At 41.9% G+C, this 13,572-nt stretch overlaps 1 protein-coding gene across 1 annotated transcript in view; it reads right to left on the bottom strand.

The window, feature by feature from the left end:
• Nucleotides 1–13,572, bottom strand: part of ANK3 (ankyrin 3, node of Ranvier (ankyrin G)) — a 209,713-nt gene that overhangs the window by 124,534 nt on the left and 71,607 nt on the right. Inside the window, exon 9 of the mRNA XM_009889813.1 lies at nucleotides 838–936. Coding sequence (XP_009888115.1) covers nucleotides 838–936 — 99 coding nt within the window. The remainder of the gene's footprint in view (nucleotides 1–837; nucleotides 937–13,572) is intronic.

The following is a 13,572-nucleotide window of genomic DNA, read 5'->3' as shown; positions in this document are numbered from 1 at the left end:
TAGGTTATGCCTTTGTTTTGTTTAGAATGATTCCGGTGGAAATTATACAGAATTAAAAATGGAAGATGGATCTGTAATAAGCTATTATTTCAAGAAAATGACAATTGCAAAAAGTTACAGGCACAGCTCCTGAGGGTTACCTCACATGCACAGGAGCATGTTGCAAAGACTGCCATGACAGCACCACTAGTTCTAGGTCTACTTCCAAACATGTGAATGTTTTCCTTCTCTTTTTGCCACTGTGTAAGGAAATACAGCAATTAGATATAACCATATGCCTTGCACTTCTAAGTCACTCAGCAGCTAGTTAGGTGTCACCCTGATGGAAACCCTCCCTACGCCTGGCAGGTTTGCTGACAAATCCAAGCCAGCAGCTAAGCACCCAGTCAGGCAGAGGCTAAGCTGCGTGAGACTCAGCAGCAGCGCCGTGCTGAGCTCTCTGACACTGCCCTGTGGATAACGAAAGGCAAACACGCACTGCAGTTCAAAGTTACTCTTGTAGCATTCAAATTATGAAATATCTGAATCAAATCCTTGTCTTAGTATTTTCCTGTACGTTCACCTCTACCCTCAAGTAGCTAGAAGCAGCTCCTAATTAAATGCTCTACAGAGAACATGGAAATTTGTTTGTTCTGAGCTTTGCCATACATAGCGTTTCACACACTGCTTCAAGAGATGTAAATTATTGGCATCCTACTGCAGCCATTTTGCAACAAAGAAATGCAGTGCAGCTATGGTAGCCTGCCAGGAAGATGAATGATTTAAGCTGCGCAGCTACTAACAGGTCAGAGGCAAGAATTCCACACAGTCCCTCACAGCATTCACGCTTAAGCTTACCCTTGTTTTGGCATCAATTTTAGCTCCTCGATCAAGTAGGAGTTTGACCATGTTTGCATTTCCCCTCTTCGAGGCAACATGTAATGGCGTGATATCATTCTGCAGAAGAAAGAGAAAAAAAAAGAAAGTAAATATCTGTTTATCTTCCTCTCATGGACTCCGTGATCAGATTGCTCACAGAATGACTTATACTCAATTTGCTAAAGCATATTGCATTTTTGTTTTCCTGGGAGCATGAAACCAAAGGGAAGCTGCCTTTATTCACACATGTGAATTACTGGCCTGATACCTCAACATATATATTATGAAGACAAACAGTCAAGTTGTGGTTGGAGTTACACGAAGACATGATTGTGCCTCAGTTTTCAGCTTTTGTATAAGAGTTAAATCTACGCATTTTTACTGACTAAACTCTAGCAGTTTAATTCAGCTATGGTTGTTTCTGAGCACACAGTGATAAGGATTCATACCTCACAACTTCATTGGCCTTGTAGGAGCCATGGAAAATAAACAAAACCATTACATCTGTAGGTCTAGTTCAAAAGTGCCAAGATGCCCATACTGTTTATTTCTGAACATTATCAGCGAGTTCCGAAAGCCTCATAAGCACCTTCGTTTCAGTTACATCGCTAATTTAATCTACCAAATTTGTTCCTCTAATTGACGTAACGCTGCACTTCGAGTGAGACTGTAAATGCGCGTAGATGTCCCCCCCCGCACGGCGCCTGGCAGGCCAGCATCGTGCAGCGACGCTGCGCACCGGGGACAGTTACATAACCGATGTCTGCGCACACAAACACACTTTTTTAACAAGATGGAGCGAGGACGTATCTTCATGCTCTGATGAATCCTTTATCTTGCAGTGTATGAAGGCCACATCCTGTATGTATTTGATCATATGGAGCCAAGTAAAAATAAAAGGATTTAAATAGAGCATGCAGCTACTGTATGAAGACAAATAGACTTTTTAAAGAACACGTTTCTGTGTATTCAGGGGCAGCACAAACAGCTGGCTGCGTAAAACCAGCTTCCCTGTGACCGAGCAGAAAGCGGTAAATTTTAGTGAGCATGTGTCCTATGGCTGACTGAATCAGAAAGGCACCCATCACCTTGAATAGCTGGAGAGTGGTACAAGCGTCTTGCCTGGCCAACAGACCGTTAAATAGTGCTTCCTCAAAACTGCAGGTGAGTGGAGTGATAGAAAACCAGCACTGAAAAAAAATCCCCTCTCAGATATGACAAGCTGACTCACAGCTTAATAGTAACACTGAGTACCTAAGCCAGTATTGCTACATTTTCATTTACACAAAATTTCACTATGAAGCTAACTCACTGCTACTAGAAAGTATTAATTAATATTATCACAGGGGTAAAATACATTTCAGCTAGATGAAATGACAGAGCTTCTTTCTCCACTGTTAATGATCATTAGAGCCTCAAAGTGACTACTATTTCACGTTAACTTCTCATTTCTTTAAAAAACAAAGTAAAACAAAAAGATGCTTAGCACATTAAACAAAAAGTAAGCTACGCCTAGTCCTTCTAGGGATGTAAAACTGTGTGATCACTTAACTTGTAATTTGTAAGTTGGTTTTGAAAAAAAGAATTCATTCAACTTGACTGGGAGTTGACATTGGACATAATAGGGGACCAGTATGTTACTTTATCAGCCACAAAGAGGACAGAAAAAGAGAAGAAAAACAATCATGAGGAGGTACTTTCTCCTTTTCCTCTCTTCCCAGGAGGAAAGATGTTACTGGGGTCAGAGGGAGAGAAATGAATTCCACTTTCCTGAGAAAAAACTGTAAAGGAAATAACTTTCATGTCTTCAAGTTAAGGGTACTGCAGGTAATTTAGACTGAAGGACCACCTTTTTCCACTTGCTGGGCTTGATTGGCAAAGAGGTTAACACAGTCTAATAAGCCTTAGTGCCCTGTTAATACGTCAAAGTAATTTAGTACCAATAATTTAGTAACGAAATAATCAGAGGGGTCATCTCCAATGGGGATCTTACAGTAGGCATCTGCTACTGACCTCCAAACCAAGACGATAAGGCCAATGAAGGCTAATGTCATCCCCATCTACAAGAATGGCTTAAAGGAGGATCCAGGAAATTATAGGCCCATCAGTCTCACTCCAATCCCTGGGGAAGTTGTGGAATGAATCCTCCTAGGTGCTATCACAGGTCAAATGAAGCACGTGACTGGGAAGAGCCAGCACAGATTCCCAAAGGGCAAATCATGCTTGACAAACCTGATTGCCTTCTACAACAAAGTAACCCTGGTTGATGTGGGGCGAACAGTGGACATTGTCTACCTGGATTTCTCCAAGGCTTTTGATACAATCCCCCACAATCAAAGAAACTGATGCGTTACAGTCTAGACAAGTGGTCTGTGTGGTGGGTGGGGAACTGGCTGACAGGCTGCACCCAGAGCGTGGTGGTAAATAGCTCTTTTTCAGACTGGCAACCTGTCACAAGCGGGGTTCCCCAGGGATCCATATGGGGCCCAACACTGTTTAATATCTTCATTAGTGATCTGGATGATGGGATCAAGTGTACCCTGAGGAATTTTGCTGATGATGCCAAACTGAGTGGGGAAGTGGACACTGCGGAAGGGAGAGCCACCCTGCAGGAACACCTGGATAGGCTGGAACAGCGGGCTAACAAGAACCTTATGAAGTTCAACAAGGACAAGTGTAAGGTCTTGCTCCTGGGAAAACATAATCCAGGAGTGCAGCACAGGTTGGGACCTACCTGGCTGGGAAGCAGCTTTGTGGAAAGAGACCTGGGGGTCCTGGTGGACAAAAAGCTCAATATGAGTGAACAGTGTGCTGCTGTGGCAAAGAAATCCAACAGGATGCTGGGTTGCATCTACAAGGGCATCACCAGCAGAGATAAAGAAGTCATTACCCTACTCTATTCAGTGCTTGTTAGGCCACACGTGGAATACTGTGTTCAGTTTTGGTCTCCGCTATGCAAAAAAAGCTGTGGATAGGCTGGAGAGGGTCCAGAGAAGGGCCACCAAGATGATCAAAGGGCTGGGAAGCCTGCCATATTGACGAGGAAAGGCTGAGAGAACTGGGTTTGTTCAACCTTGAGAAAAGAAGGCTTAGGGGAGACCTTATTACCATGTTCCAGTATTTAAAGGGTGGCTACAAAGAAGACGGAAACTCCTTTTTTTTACAAGGAGTCACATGGAAAAGATGAGGGGTAATTGGTACAAGTTACTCCTGGGGACATTCCGACTGGACGCAAGAGGAAAATTTTTCACCATGGGAACAATCAGCCACTGGAATAATCTCCCCAGGGAAGTGATGGATTTCCCAATATTGGACACTTTTAAGATTCAGCTGGACAGGGTGTTGGGCCTTCTTGTCTAGACCATGCTTTTGCCAAGAAAGGTTGGACCAGCTGATCTTTAAGGTCCCTTCCAACCTGGTATTCTATGGTTCTATGAATTTACTGTATCATGCACAGACTAGAAGAAATACCTTTTCTAAGCATCAATAAAGAAATAGAGGAGGAAGGGACAGCATTATAAAAGCTAAGACAAATACATACTAGAAGTCTGGTTCTTGTTCATCTTAACACTAAGCTAAATCAATCTAGTATAGAGCAGAGGAGGGTACATCCGCATAAGAATGTGCACTTTGGATCTAATTGTTTGCCAGTCCAATCGTTCAAAGCTCCTGTTGCCTTAAATGAAGGAGAGTTGATTCTAGAGTGGATGGATGAGTGCTGGCAGATACACACCTCATAGAATCATAGAATTGTCTAGGTTGGAAGAAACCCCTGGGATCATCGAGTCCAACCATCTACCCTACTCTACAAAGTTATCCCCTACACCATATCCCCCAACACATCTAAACGGCTCTTAAACACATCCAGGGATGGTGACTCAACCACCTCCCTGGGCAGCCTATTCCAATGCCCGGCCACTCTTTCTGTGAAAAATTCTTTCCTAATGTTCTGTCTAAATCTACCCTGTTGGAGCTTGAAGCCATTCCCTCTCGTTATGTCATTAACTACCTGTGAGAAGAGACCAGCGCCAACCTCTCTACAGTGTCCTTTCAAATAGTTGTAGAGTGATGAGGTCTCCCCTCAGCCGCCGCCTTCTCCTCCTCAAACTAAACCCGCTCTTCATATGATTTGTTGCTATGCCCTGCACCAGCTTTGTTGCCCTCCTCTGCACTCGCTCCAGCACCTCGATATCTCTCTTGTATTGAGGTGCCCAAAACCAGACACAATACTCGAGGTGTGGCCTCACCAGTGCTGAGTACAGGGGCACAATCACCTCCCTACTTCTGCTGGCCACATTATTTCTAATACAATCCAGGATGTCAACTCCAGAAGAGATGACTTCCACTTAGCAGTTAAGGTTTAGGTCACACTGTTTGCTTGCAACAGGGGGGAAAAAAAACCCCTAAAAGTCCATTTTCATGTTCAAAAAGGAGTCCTGTTCAAATGGTCTTCATGTTTCTGGTTAGTACTGAAACTATCAGGACAGTGCAGTTCTCTCTCAGCTTCTGACAGGGGCAAGCACCCTGGTTGGGAATGTGGGGAAATTCTCCAGCATTGAATAAGGACTGAGCTCACTTCTGCAAGCTGGAGAGCTAGCAATCCATCTTTCCTCCATTTGATCACTTGTCTTTAAGAAAAACATATAAATTTAATGTCTCTAGGATCTTGAAACCTCGAGTTACATTTGGTTGAAAATAGGCAGCAGCAAGTTCATGTTAGGACGAGATGGATGGATAAAAGATGTGATCATTTTAGACACAGTTTGTTAGGAAAACCAACTACAGACAGCTACCCTGAAATAATGAATCGAGCAGAAGAAATCAAGCAAATGAATCCCTATATGCCCAGTGAAATAGCCGTCCTTATGGATGACCAGACTCAGCTCCTCTTTCCTGGGAAAAGAGCACTGCAGCACTCACTCTCTGGGAAAGAGGATGCAGTTTTTGTTATACTCTACTAACCTATTCAGACAGTTCATAAAAAGAATTAAGAGACAAAGAAGAAAAAGCATGTTTAGCCTTTTTCAGCCCTAACAGCTCAGGAAAACACTGTGGGGAAATGAAGGGGGGAAAAGAAGAGGGGACAGATCTCTACTGAGAATTTAATGTTGCCATTCAGCTATTTGAGCTTTTACTGGTAATAATTCTTCTGGCTGAGAGTTATGACTCCACGCAGACGAAGAGATGCATTATGTGAATGCTTGAATAATTGCATGCTGAAGTTCAGGGCAAGCAACTTGTCTTTGGTCAATACTGTGTTGTGCCAAGGCTTAAAGAATTATATCTAGATGTATCACGCATATGGCCCCTTCCCATCTCTCATCTGGCAATTAAGAACATGAACCGAGAAATGAATAAACCTCAGACGTCATCATCATTAATGTTTCTGATGACAAAAGGTAAAGCAAGCAACTTAAAATCCGTTTGTACTTGTCACAAGAAACTAGAGATAAAAAAGCTTCATAATATGTGCAGCTTGGGTGTAGGTTATTAGCACTAAAACTGTGGTATCAGCAAACAACATAGCCACCAAATGTAAGGTTCTGAATTCTTCAGTAAATCAACAGCATCTGCTGTCTTTTCAGTCTATTTTTATCTGTTTGATCTTCTATAAATTTCTCCCTTTGTTCTTAAGATAGAATAGTAAATCAGGAAACTTTTGAAGACGTTTTCCTGCAGTAATAAAGCTGAAATGCCTTCAAAACATTGCCATTAAAAGATGCGGTTCAGATCTAGAATATCTGTTGGAGTGCCTCTTGCCCTCGCCGTTGAAATATCAAATGCTGGATAATGTCTCAGGTAGACCCCTTGACACTAGGATCTAACTTGCCATTCAACTTGAGGATTAACAAATTCTACAGGGAATACGAAATATAACTTGTGAGAGTAGCAACCTAAAACTATGCAAGAAATGATCATAGGATTACGAACTAGCACATAGCCTTTCCTCCCCTCCTTGGCAGATTTCCTGGGGTATGAGACTTGAAGTACTCTGACACTGTATGTAGCGTAAAGTGTGGCAGATTAGGTGCATGCATTTTTTTTTTTCTATATCTCAGAACATTGCGGATGGCTGTTTTCCCTTTATCTCTACCCATTGCCTGCTGCAGCCACCACCCTCTCACACAGGGCCTGTGCCTTTCTTCGGAGTCTCACAACATCCAGAAATGCAATGGGTGAAGAGTGACCTGCTTTTACATTCACTGGTTTTTGCTTGTGTCTGATCAGAGGAAACACTAAGCCCTTTCAGATGCAGCTGAAATTTTCACAAGAAAATTCAAAAAACTTTGAGTTATCCTGTGCCAAGCAGTAAGCCACCGACATTTCCTATCTGAAATGAGATCAGCTCCCCTCTGACACATGGCATTATCCACTACCAGTTCACTACAGTAGTCAGAATTACTCCTTACTATTACAAATTAGCAACACGAATAGTTGGGAAGTCAGAAAGAAATAGGGGAAAAAATTAAAATTGACAGACTGCAAGTACAGTACATCTTCGAAGTTTTATTTTAATGCATTTAGAAAATGAGTAATTCCCCCTGGTTGCTGGTATGCTGTGCTGTCCTATGGGATTGCCTCTTTCTCCCATCAGACAGTCTGAGTTTACAAGCATAAGGATGCTAATAATAAATAAAAAAAGTAGATGTTCGCACTTACAGTATCATATTGGGCTTTGAAGTGTACTTTAAAAAAAAAAAGCACACACAAAAAAGGGTAAACGTCTCCTAGTCATGTGCCACATTGTTTTAAATTCTGACTGACTAGCAGGTCACGTAGGGACTGTGAAGACTCACTGCCAGCATCATGGGGACTTGGTATTTCTCCTTGCTACCAATGAGAGAACTTGCCTCCACCTCTGAGCTCTCCTCCCAGCCCCTCGAAGTATAGTTTTAAACAGAAAAATGTCACTTCTTTGATTTTTTTTTTTTTAGAACACAGTTTCTTGCCAAAATGCTCAGGTTCATTTGGAATTTAGTAAGAGTCCTTCTCAGTTCTCAACTGAGAGCAGACTCTGGGAAGAGCTTAATATTGACAAAGCATGCGTGAATAAAACAGAAGCTGAAACTAGACAGACTGCTAAAGCAGAAATTTCCTATAAAGTTTTGAAAACCCTTCCATCATTAGGGGTTCTTAAAGAAAGAGCATAATGTTGGCTGTTGTATACTGGAATTGTCATCAACAACACTGCATGGATACTACCACTATTACAAGTTCCTGGAGGGATGGGAAAATTGTGCTGTGCATGTGAAGATTGTCATATGCAACTATGCCGCTACATCAACATGTTGTATATGAAAACACTCAATATTCTCTCCTTCTGTATTTTTCTGCAATTCAGAATTGGAGCTATGACACAGCAGAACCCCTGCAGGGAGAAAAGACTTATATTCTAGTAGAAGTTACTGGGATTGCTGAGTCTTGTATAGGACTTCCAGAAATTAAAGAAATTATAGGTACAAACACACAATCGGAAGCTTTCCAGGAAACCTTACAACAGTGCGTATTTTTTCAGCTTTTTTCTCCTCTATTTAATGTTAATAAGTCTTATATGGTGCTAATTTAGTTCTTGTACGCTTATATACTTATCTTTCTTCAGGCTTGAGATATATAAAATGAATCCTGGAAGAAAAGAAGGAAGAATATAGAAAGGAATTGTTGTGGCAAACTACCGCTAGGGAAATAAAAAGATGTTTTTCTCTTATGTTACTGTCACTTACATATTGCCTTCTCTTTTTGATGGGCTAATGGTGTTCTGCTCCTCAGCCGGAGGGTCATCATTAATGCATGTTGTCCTCACACCACCCTCTCAAAATTACCAAATTCTCTCTCAACCTTCCAGTAAGCAAACTTTCTGCAGGCAAAGCCCACTCCCAGTGGAACTGAGATCTCCTCTAGAATAAGGAGTGCTGTGTATCAGGAATGCTGTTCAGAGGGTTGGATGCAGTTTTATGGCACAGTATAAACCTCCTATTTGCTTTGGCAAGAAAGGTATGGACAGAGGTCATCTTCACGTAGAGGATTCCCACGCTACCTGAACCTTCTGACTTGCTCAAGTATAGAGTGGATGTGGGGGTCACAGAGGTTTCTTTCAGCCATTGCTCTGGAAGCTACAGAGAACAATTTCTTCCTTCCTAACCACTAGGTTCTTCAGAGACCAGTGGAGCTTCAGAAGCATTTCCTCACCTGGGCTAGACAGATCTTTCCACCGGAAGATAATCTCAGACAGAAGAATCGTATCTGAAGACTCTGTGAAAGGGACTGCACTGACATGTTAGCCTAGCTATGAAAGGAGACTGACTTCACCCTCAGTTACCCTTTATTCTCTTCCTCCACTTTTTTAGCCCATATGTGACTACCTCCCAATTAAGTAAGAGGGAAATATGGTGATGCAATGAAGGGATTTCTTTAGTTTTGAAGGGTTTCAGAGAAACATAGCCACACACATGAAAATGTACTACAGAAAAAGGATGATGAATAGACATAAAATGCCTGTTACTTCTACAATGCATACCCTTGCCAGTAATTGTGACAGGTTTACTGCTGAGTTTGAGCCCAAGAAGTCAAGCTATTTGGAATGAGTATTTTTCCTTCATTACAAAATAGCAAACATCCAGCCCAATAAGGAGTTCTTATTTCACTTGGACCAGGGTTACGAAGGTTGTTGGAGTTGCCTCCCTGTAAATAGATCAGAATCAGGGGCATCACAAGCCGATTTACTGAAATGATCTCCATACATCCCACACAGAACTTTCCCTGTTGTGTCGTCTTTCCTGCACTTGCAGCAAGGCTAGAGAAGAAAGCACAGACACAGAACTGCTATAATGCAGTTTAGTGGAAGAGCTGACATGAAATCAGTTGCCGGGCTGGAATTGTGCAAAGCAAAAGCAGGTACCTTTCCATCCCTCCCAGCCTCTACGGTCAGCAGGTACAGAGGCTGGCAAGTGCTTACACCTGTAAGAGCTCCTGGAGCTATGCCTATTTTTCTTAGATGCAGTGAAAGAAGGGAACAAGGGAGTATATGACAGCTGAGAGGCAGGCAGGTGTATAAAGGCGAGGGTGAGGGGAGCAGCTGCTACTGCATGTCACTGGGGACATCATTTACTTACAGTACAGCACCACCACTCACCTCCTGCCCGCACACTGAGAGCCATCATCAAGCTCATGTCTTTCCCTGCCTTCATTCCTGAAACCTCTTTCTTCCCTCAGGCCTCTCAGAAACCCACTGAAAACACAGCAGGGGAAGAGATCTTTGCCACAGGTCTGCCCTTCTTTTTCTTACATCCTTTCCCCAGCTCCTCTTTTCCCCACACTTGCCCTTGTCCTTAAAGCTCAGAGCTCTGCCTTCATCCTACATGTCAATTCACATTTTCTCCAACCTTCCCCAGCTTCACTACAGTGGTAGTGGGAGCTGGCTATTTATCCTGCCCTCATGCATTTGTTTTCATGTTGCCCAATCCACACAAGCATCTTCTGTTCCCATAATCCTCTGCTCTTGTTCAAATCTCTCCCCAGAATGCATACTTGCCTAAACAGTTTAAACACGAATTGAGAGACAGACAAGTAGTGTCGATTCATATTTATTCAACAAGAACAAAGGAAAAATGGTTGATGGTTTGCAAAAGCACAAATTGCACTTGACACCCTTCTATCCTAGAGTTTGTACTTCTGAAAGCTACAGTACATACACAGTAAGATTTCAGCTGGGTTACAGCCCTTCCATATCTTTGCTCTGTTGCTTGTCTTAGATTGTCAACAACTCACATAAGGGCCCTTCCTCCAGAGAGGAGACAGCACATTGTGGATATTGTTTACAGAAATTAAAACAAGAGGCAATGAGGTGGCAGTGGGCAGGCTGTACCTACGGGTCATTGTTAGTACCTCTTCTAGGAGTACCTCTACCTGTTTTGCAATTTGGGTAATCAAGAATCAAGCAAGAGGTCTGTTACTTGGTGCTGATAATTGTACTTCACACTCAACTTATACAGGTGCTTTGTTTGCTTACAAATTCACTGCGCTACCGGAATCTAACTCATCTTTCTGTGAAGCACCTTTGTTACCGCAGTCTGAAAAGCACTAAAGAACAAAATTCAACTCCATATTACTGTTATTTATGCCACGATTACTTCTGTCATCACTACTTTAGCTAGATTTGCAACCACCATACAGTAGAGATGTGCTCTGCGGATGCCCCCACCCAGCTGTCACAAGCACAAACAAGCCGTTCAGTGCTCTGAGTCACAGCATCAGCCTGCTGCTCTTTCGGGCTGATGTCATTGCATCTGCACTTCCCCGGCTACCTGAGCAGTCCGCCTCTCTCTGACGATGACAACTAACGGAGGGAGAACCTGGAATTTCCAGGTCTTGACAAGGAGGGGACGATGGCCTTATTACTTTGGATGCGCTCTCCATCAGCGCCCCTAATCCAGAACAGAGCTGTTGAAGCCTAAGATTTATTATTTTATTAAAACAAACACAGGCAAATGATATTTAGTGGTACTGGTATGAAATGCTGCTAATTGCTAATGCAGTAGCATTGCTAATCCCTAATATGGTTTCTGAGCAGGAAAGAGTTGACCCAAGACCCCATTCGTCTTCCTTGCTCCTGTGATTAGAGCCAATCAAATACTGAATTGCCAAAGCTTATGACCATTTCAAATGCCTCAATGCTATAGTTTGGTCAGCTTAAGGACTTGGGAATAAGAGGTCAACGTTATCAGCAAAAGCAAAGCACACACAGTCAGAAGCTTTCCAGAAACCCTTAACCCCAAATCTACTCTTAGCTTGTGAACTTCATGTGGATCTAACCTGGGATCCCTCTCTTACCAATAACATAAAATACACTTAATCATGAATGTGATTTGGAAAATGTCATTTGTGGGGGATATATTATAGTTGATCTTTACCTTTGATACTCTACTATCAGCTTGACCCAATATCTGCTAGTACTCTTCTCACCAGCATTAGTAGGTACAGGATCATGCCTTATAACGGTATTTTTTAGCTTTGGGTATTTATTTTCATTAATAAATCACTGAATGACGCTATGTTGAATAAATAGTGGCCAGCACCAACACTTTTCACCTGCACTCTTACTTACAGTTTAAGGAAAACATTCTGGGTCCGTCTTTGTTCAAAATTTCTATTCCCACTCTATCACACCCTCCACCAACTCCACTTATTAATCACAGACAGTATCTAAAAAAGAACTGTGCAGTTTTTTTCAGGGGGGTTAAATGTGAGGAGTCCTATAAGTAAAAGAGTAGATTCTATGCTAAATAACATGATTTCATGGGCTTGCAGTCCTTATCATAAACACTTTGCTGCATGTAAATATGTTCCTTAACAATAGAAGTGTTCAAGTTTCAGATATACAAACTATCTAAGGTAAAAGAAAATACTACAATTAGCTTTTTGCTATGTGGCAAATGTTCTAGGCAGTAGTACAGTACTTTTCCTCTTGTAAAAATAATAAACACAACACACAATCGAAATCTCGGAAAAGGACCTGAGTTATCCATGCCATGTAAATCCCCACATATGTATCATCTTGAATACACATTGAGTTTTTTTGCTTTTTCTACTTCAATTGAAAGGTTGCTCCAGAATCTCATTACTTATATTTAAAATCATTAGACAATTATTAACTAATATTAATTATTAATACTTAATATTAAGTATCTACATTTCTAGACAACATTTATTCATGGCCAGTTTATACCTGTTTACTCTTATATCAGCATTTGGCTTCAGTTTGAATGCCTTTTGCCCCCTTGAGTTTCTCTCCCTGTTGTCCTAGGGAGCACTCCCACAGCTCCTCCCTGGCTTTGTTTTGGTGAGCCAAATTCTTGCACAGCCTCAGGTTTTTTTGTTGGGGTCTATTTGTTTGGGTTTGTTTGGTTTTTGTGTGTGTGGTTGGTTGGTTACTTGGGTGGGGATTTTTTGTCTATATCAGAAATACCTTGAAATAACCTGAAATCGTATTTGCTTTTTTGGGTAATATAACCATATCACACACACCACGCAGTGAACAACTAATATAGACTGGTCCTCCTCTTTCTTGGTTGGTAGTTTGACAGAGAAACCAACAGGAGAAATACATGTATTCTTAAGCCAAGGCTTTGATCTGTTTTCCACTATGAATTTCAACACATTTCCATGTTCTGTTGCACACTTTCTGTATTGACAACCATTCCTGGCTGTGTCAGCAGAAATTCCATAGGTATTTTCTTATTCATAGAGCCCAAACCATTATTGAAGAAGCTAATGAGCAAACAAATTTTTAAGAACTTCAATAGGAAGTTCTAGCTCCAGCATTCTCCAGTACTAACCTATTTTAAACGTTAGCCCCTTTTCTCTTTAGCTGTATGCCCCTAAACAGTCTCCCTGCTTCTCCCTTCTTAAAGCCTTATATACTCTCATTGCACCCACCCAGCTTTCTGCCCACACCTTCTCTATCCTACCATTTTCTAGCCACCCACCCTGGCTCATTAAATTTTGTGTTACCTCTGCACTTGCCTTTCTTTTGTCTCTGGTTTCATGCCTGTCACAATCTCTTTCCTTGCCCTTCATATTGCTGTATCCCTGTCCATACACATTCCATTTTCCTGCTCTTCCAACTATATATATAACTGGCCTCTGTCATTTTCTATCCTACACACTTCTCCTGCTTACATTTTGTTGTTCCTGCATCCTCCCTACCCTGATCACACT

The sequence above is a fragment of the Charadrius vociferus genome, unplaced genomic scaffold (genome assembly GCF_000708025.1).
Source record: "Charadrius vociferus isolate BGI_N301 unplaced genomic scaffold, ASM70802v2 scaffold738, whole genome shotgun sequence".
Taxonomy (NCBI): Eukaryota; Metazoa; Chordata; class Aves; order Charadriiformes; family Charadriidae; genus Charadrius; species Charadrius vociferus.
This window is presented reverse-complemented; position numbering and strand designations above follow the sequence as displayed.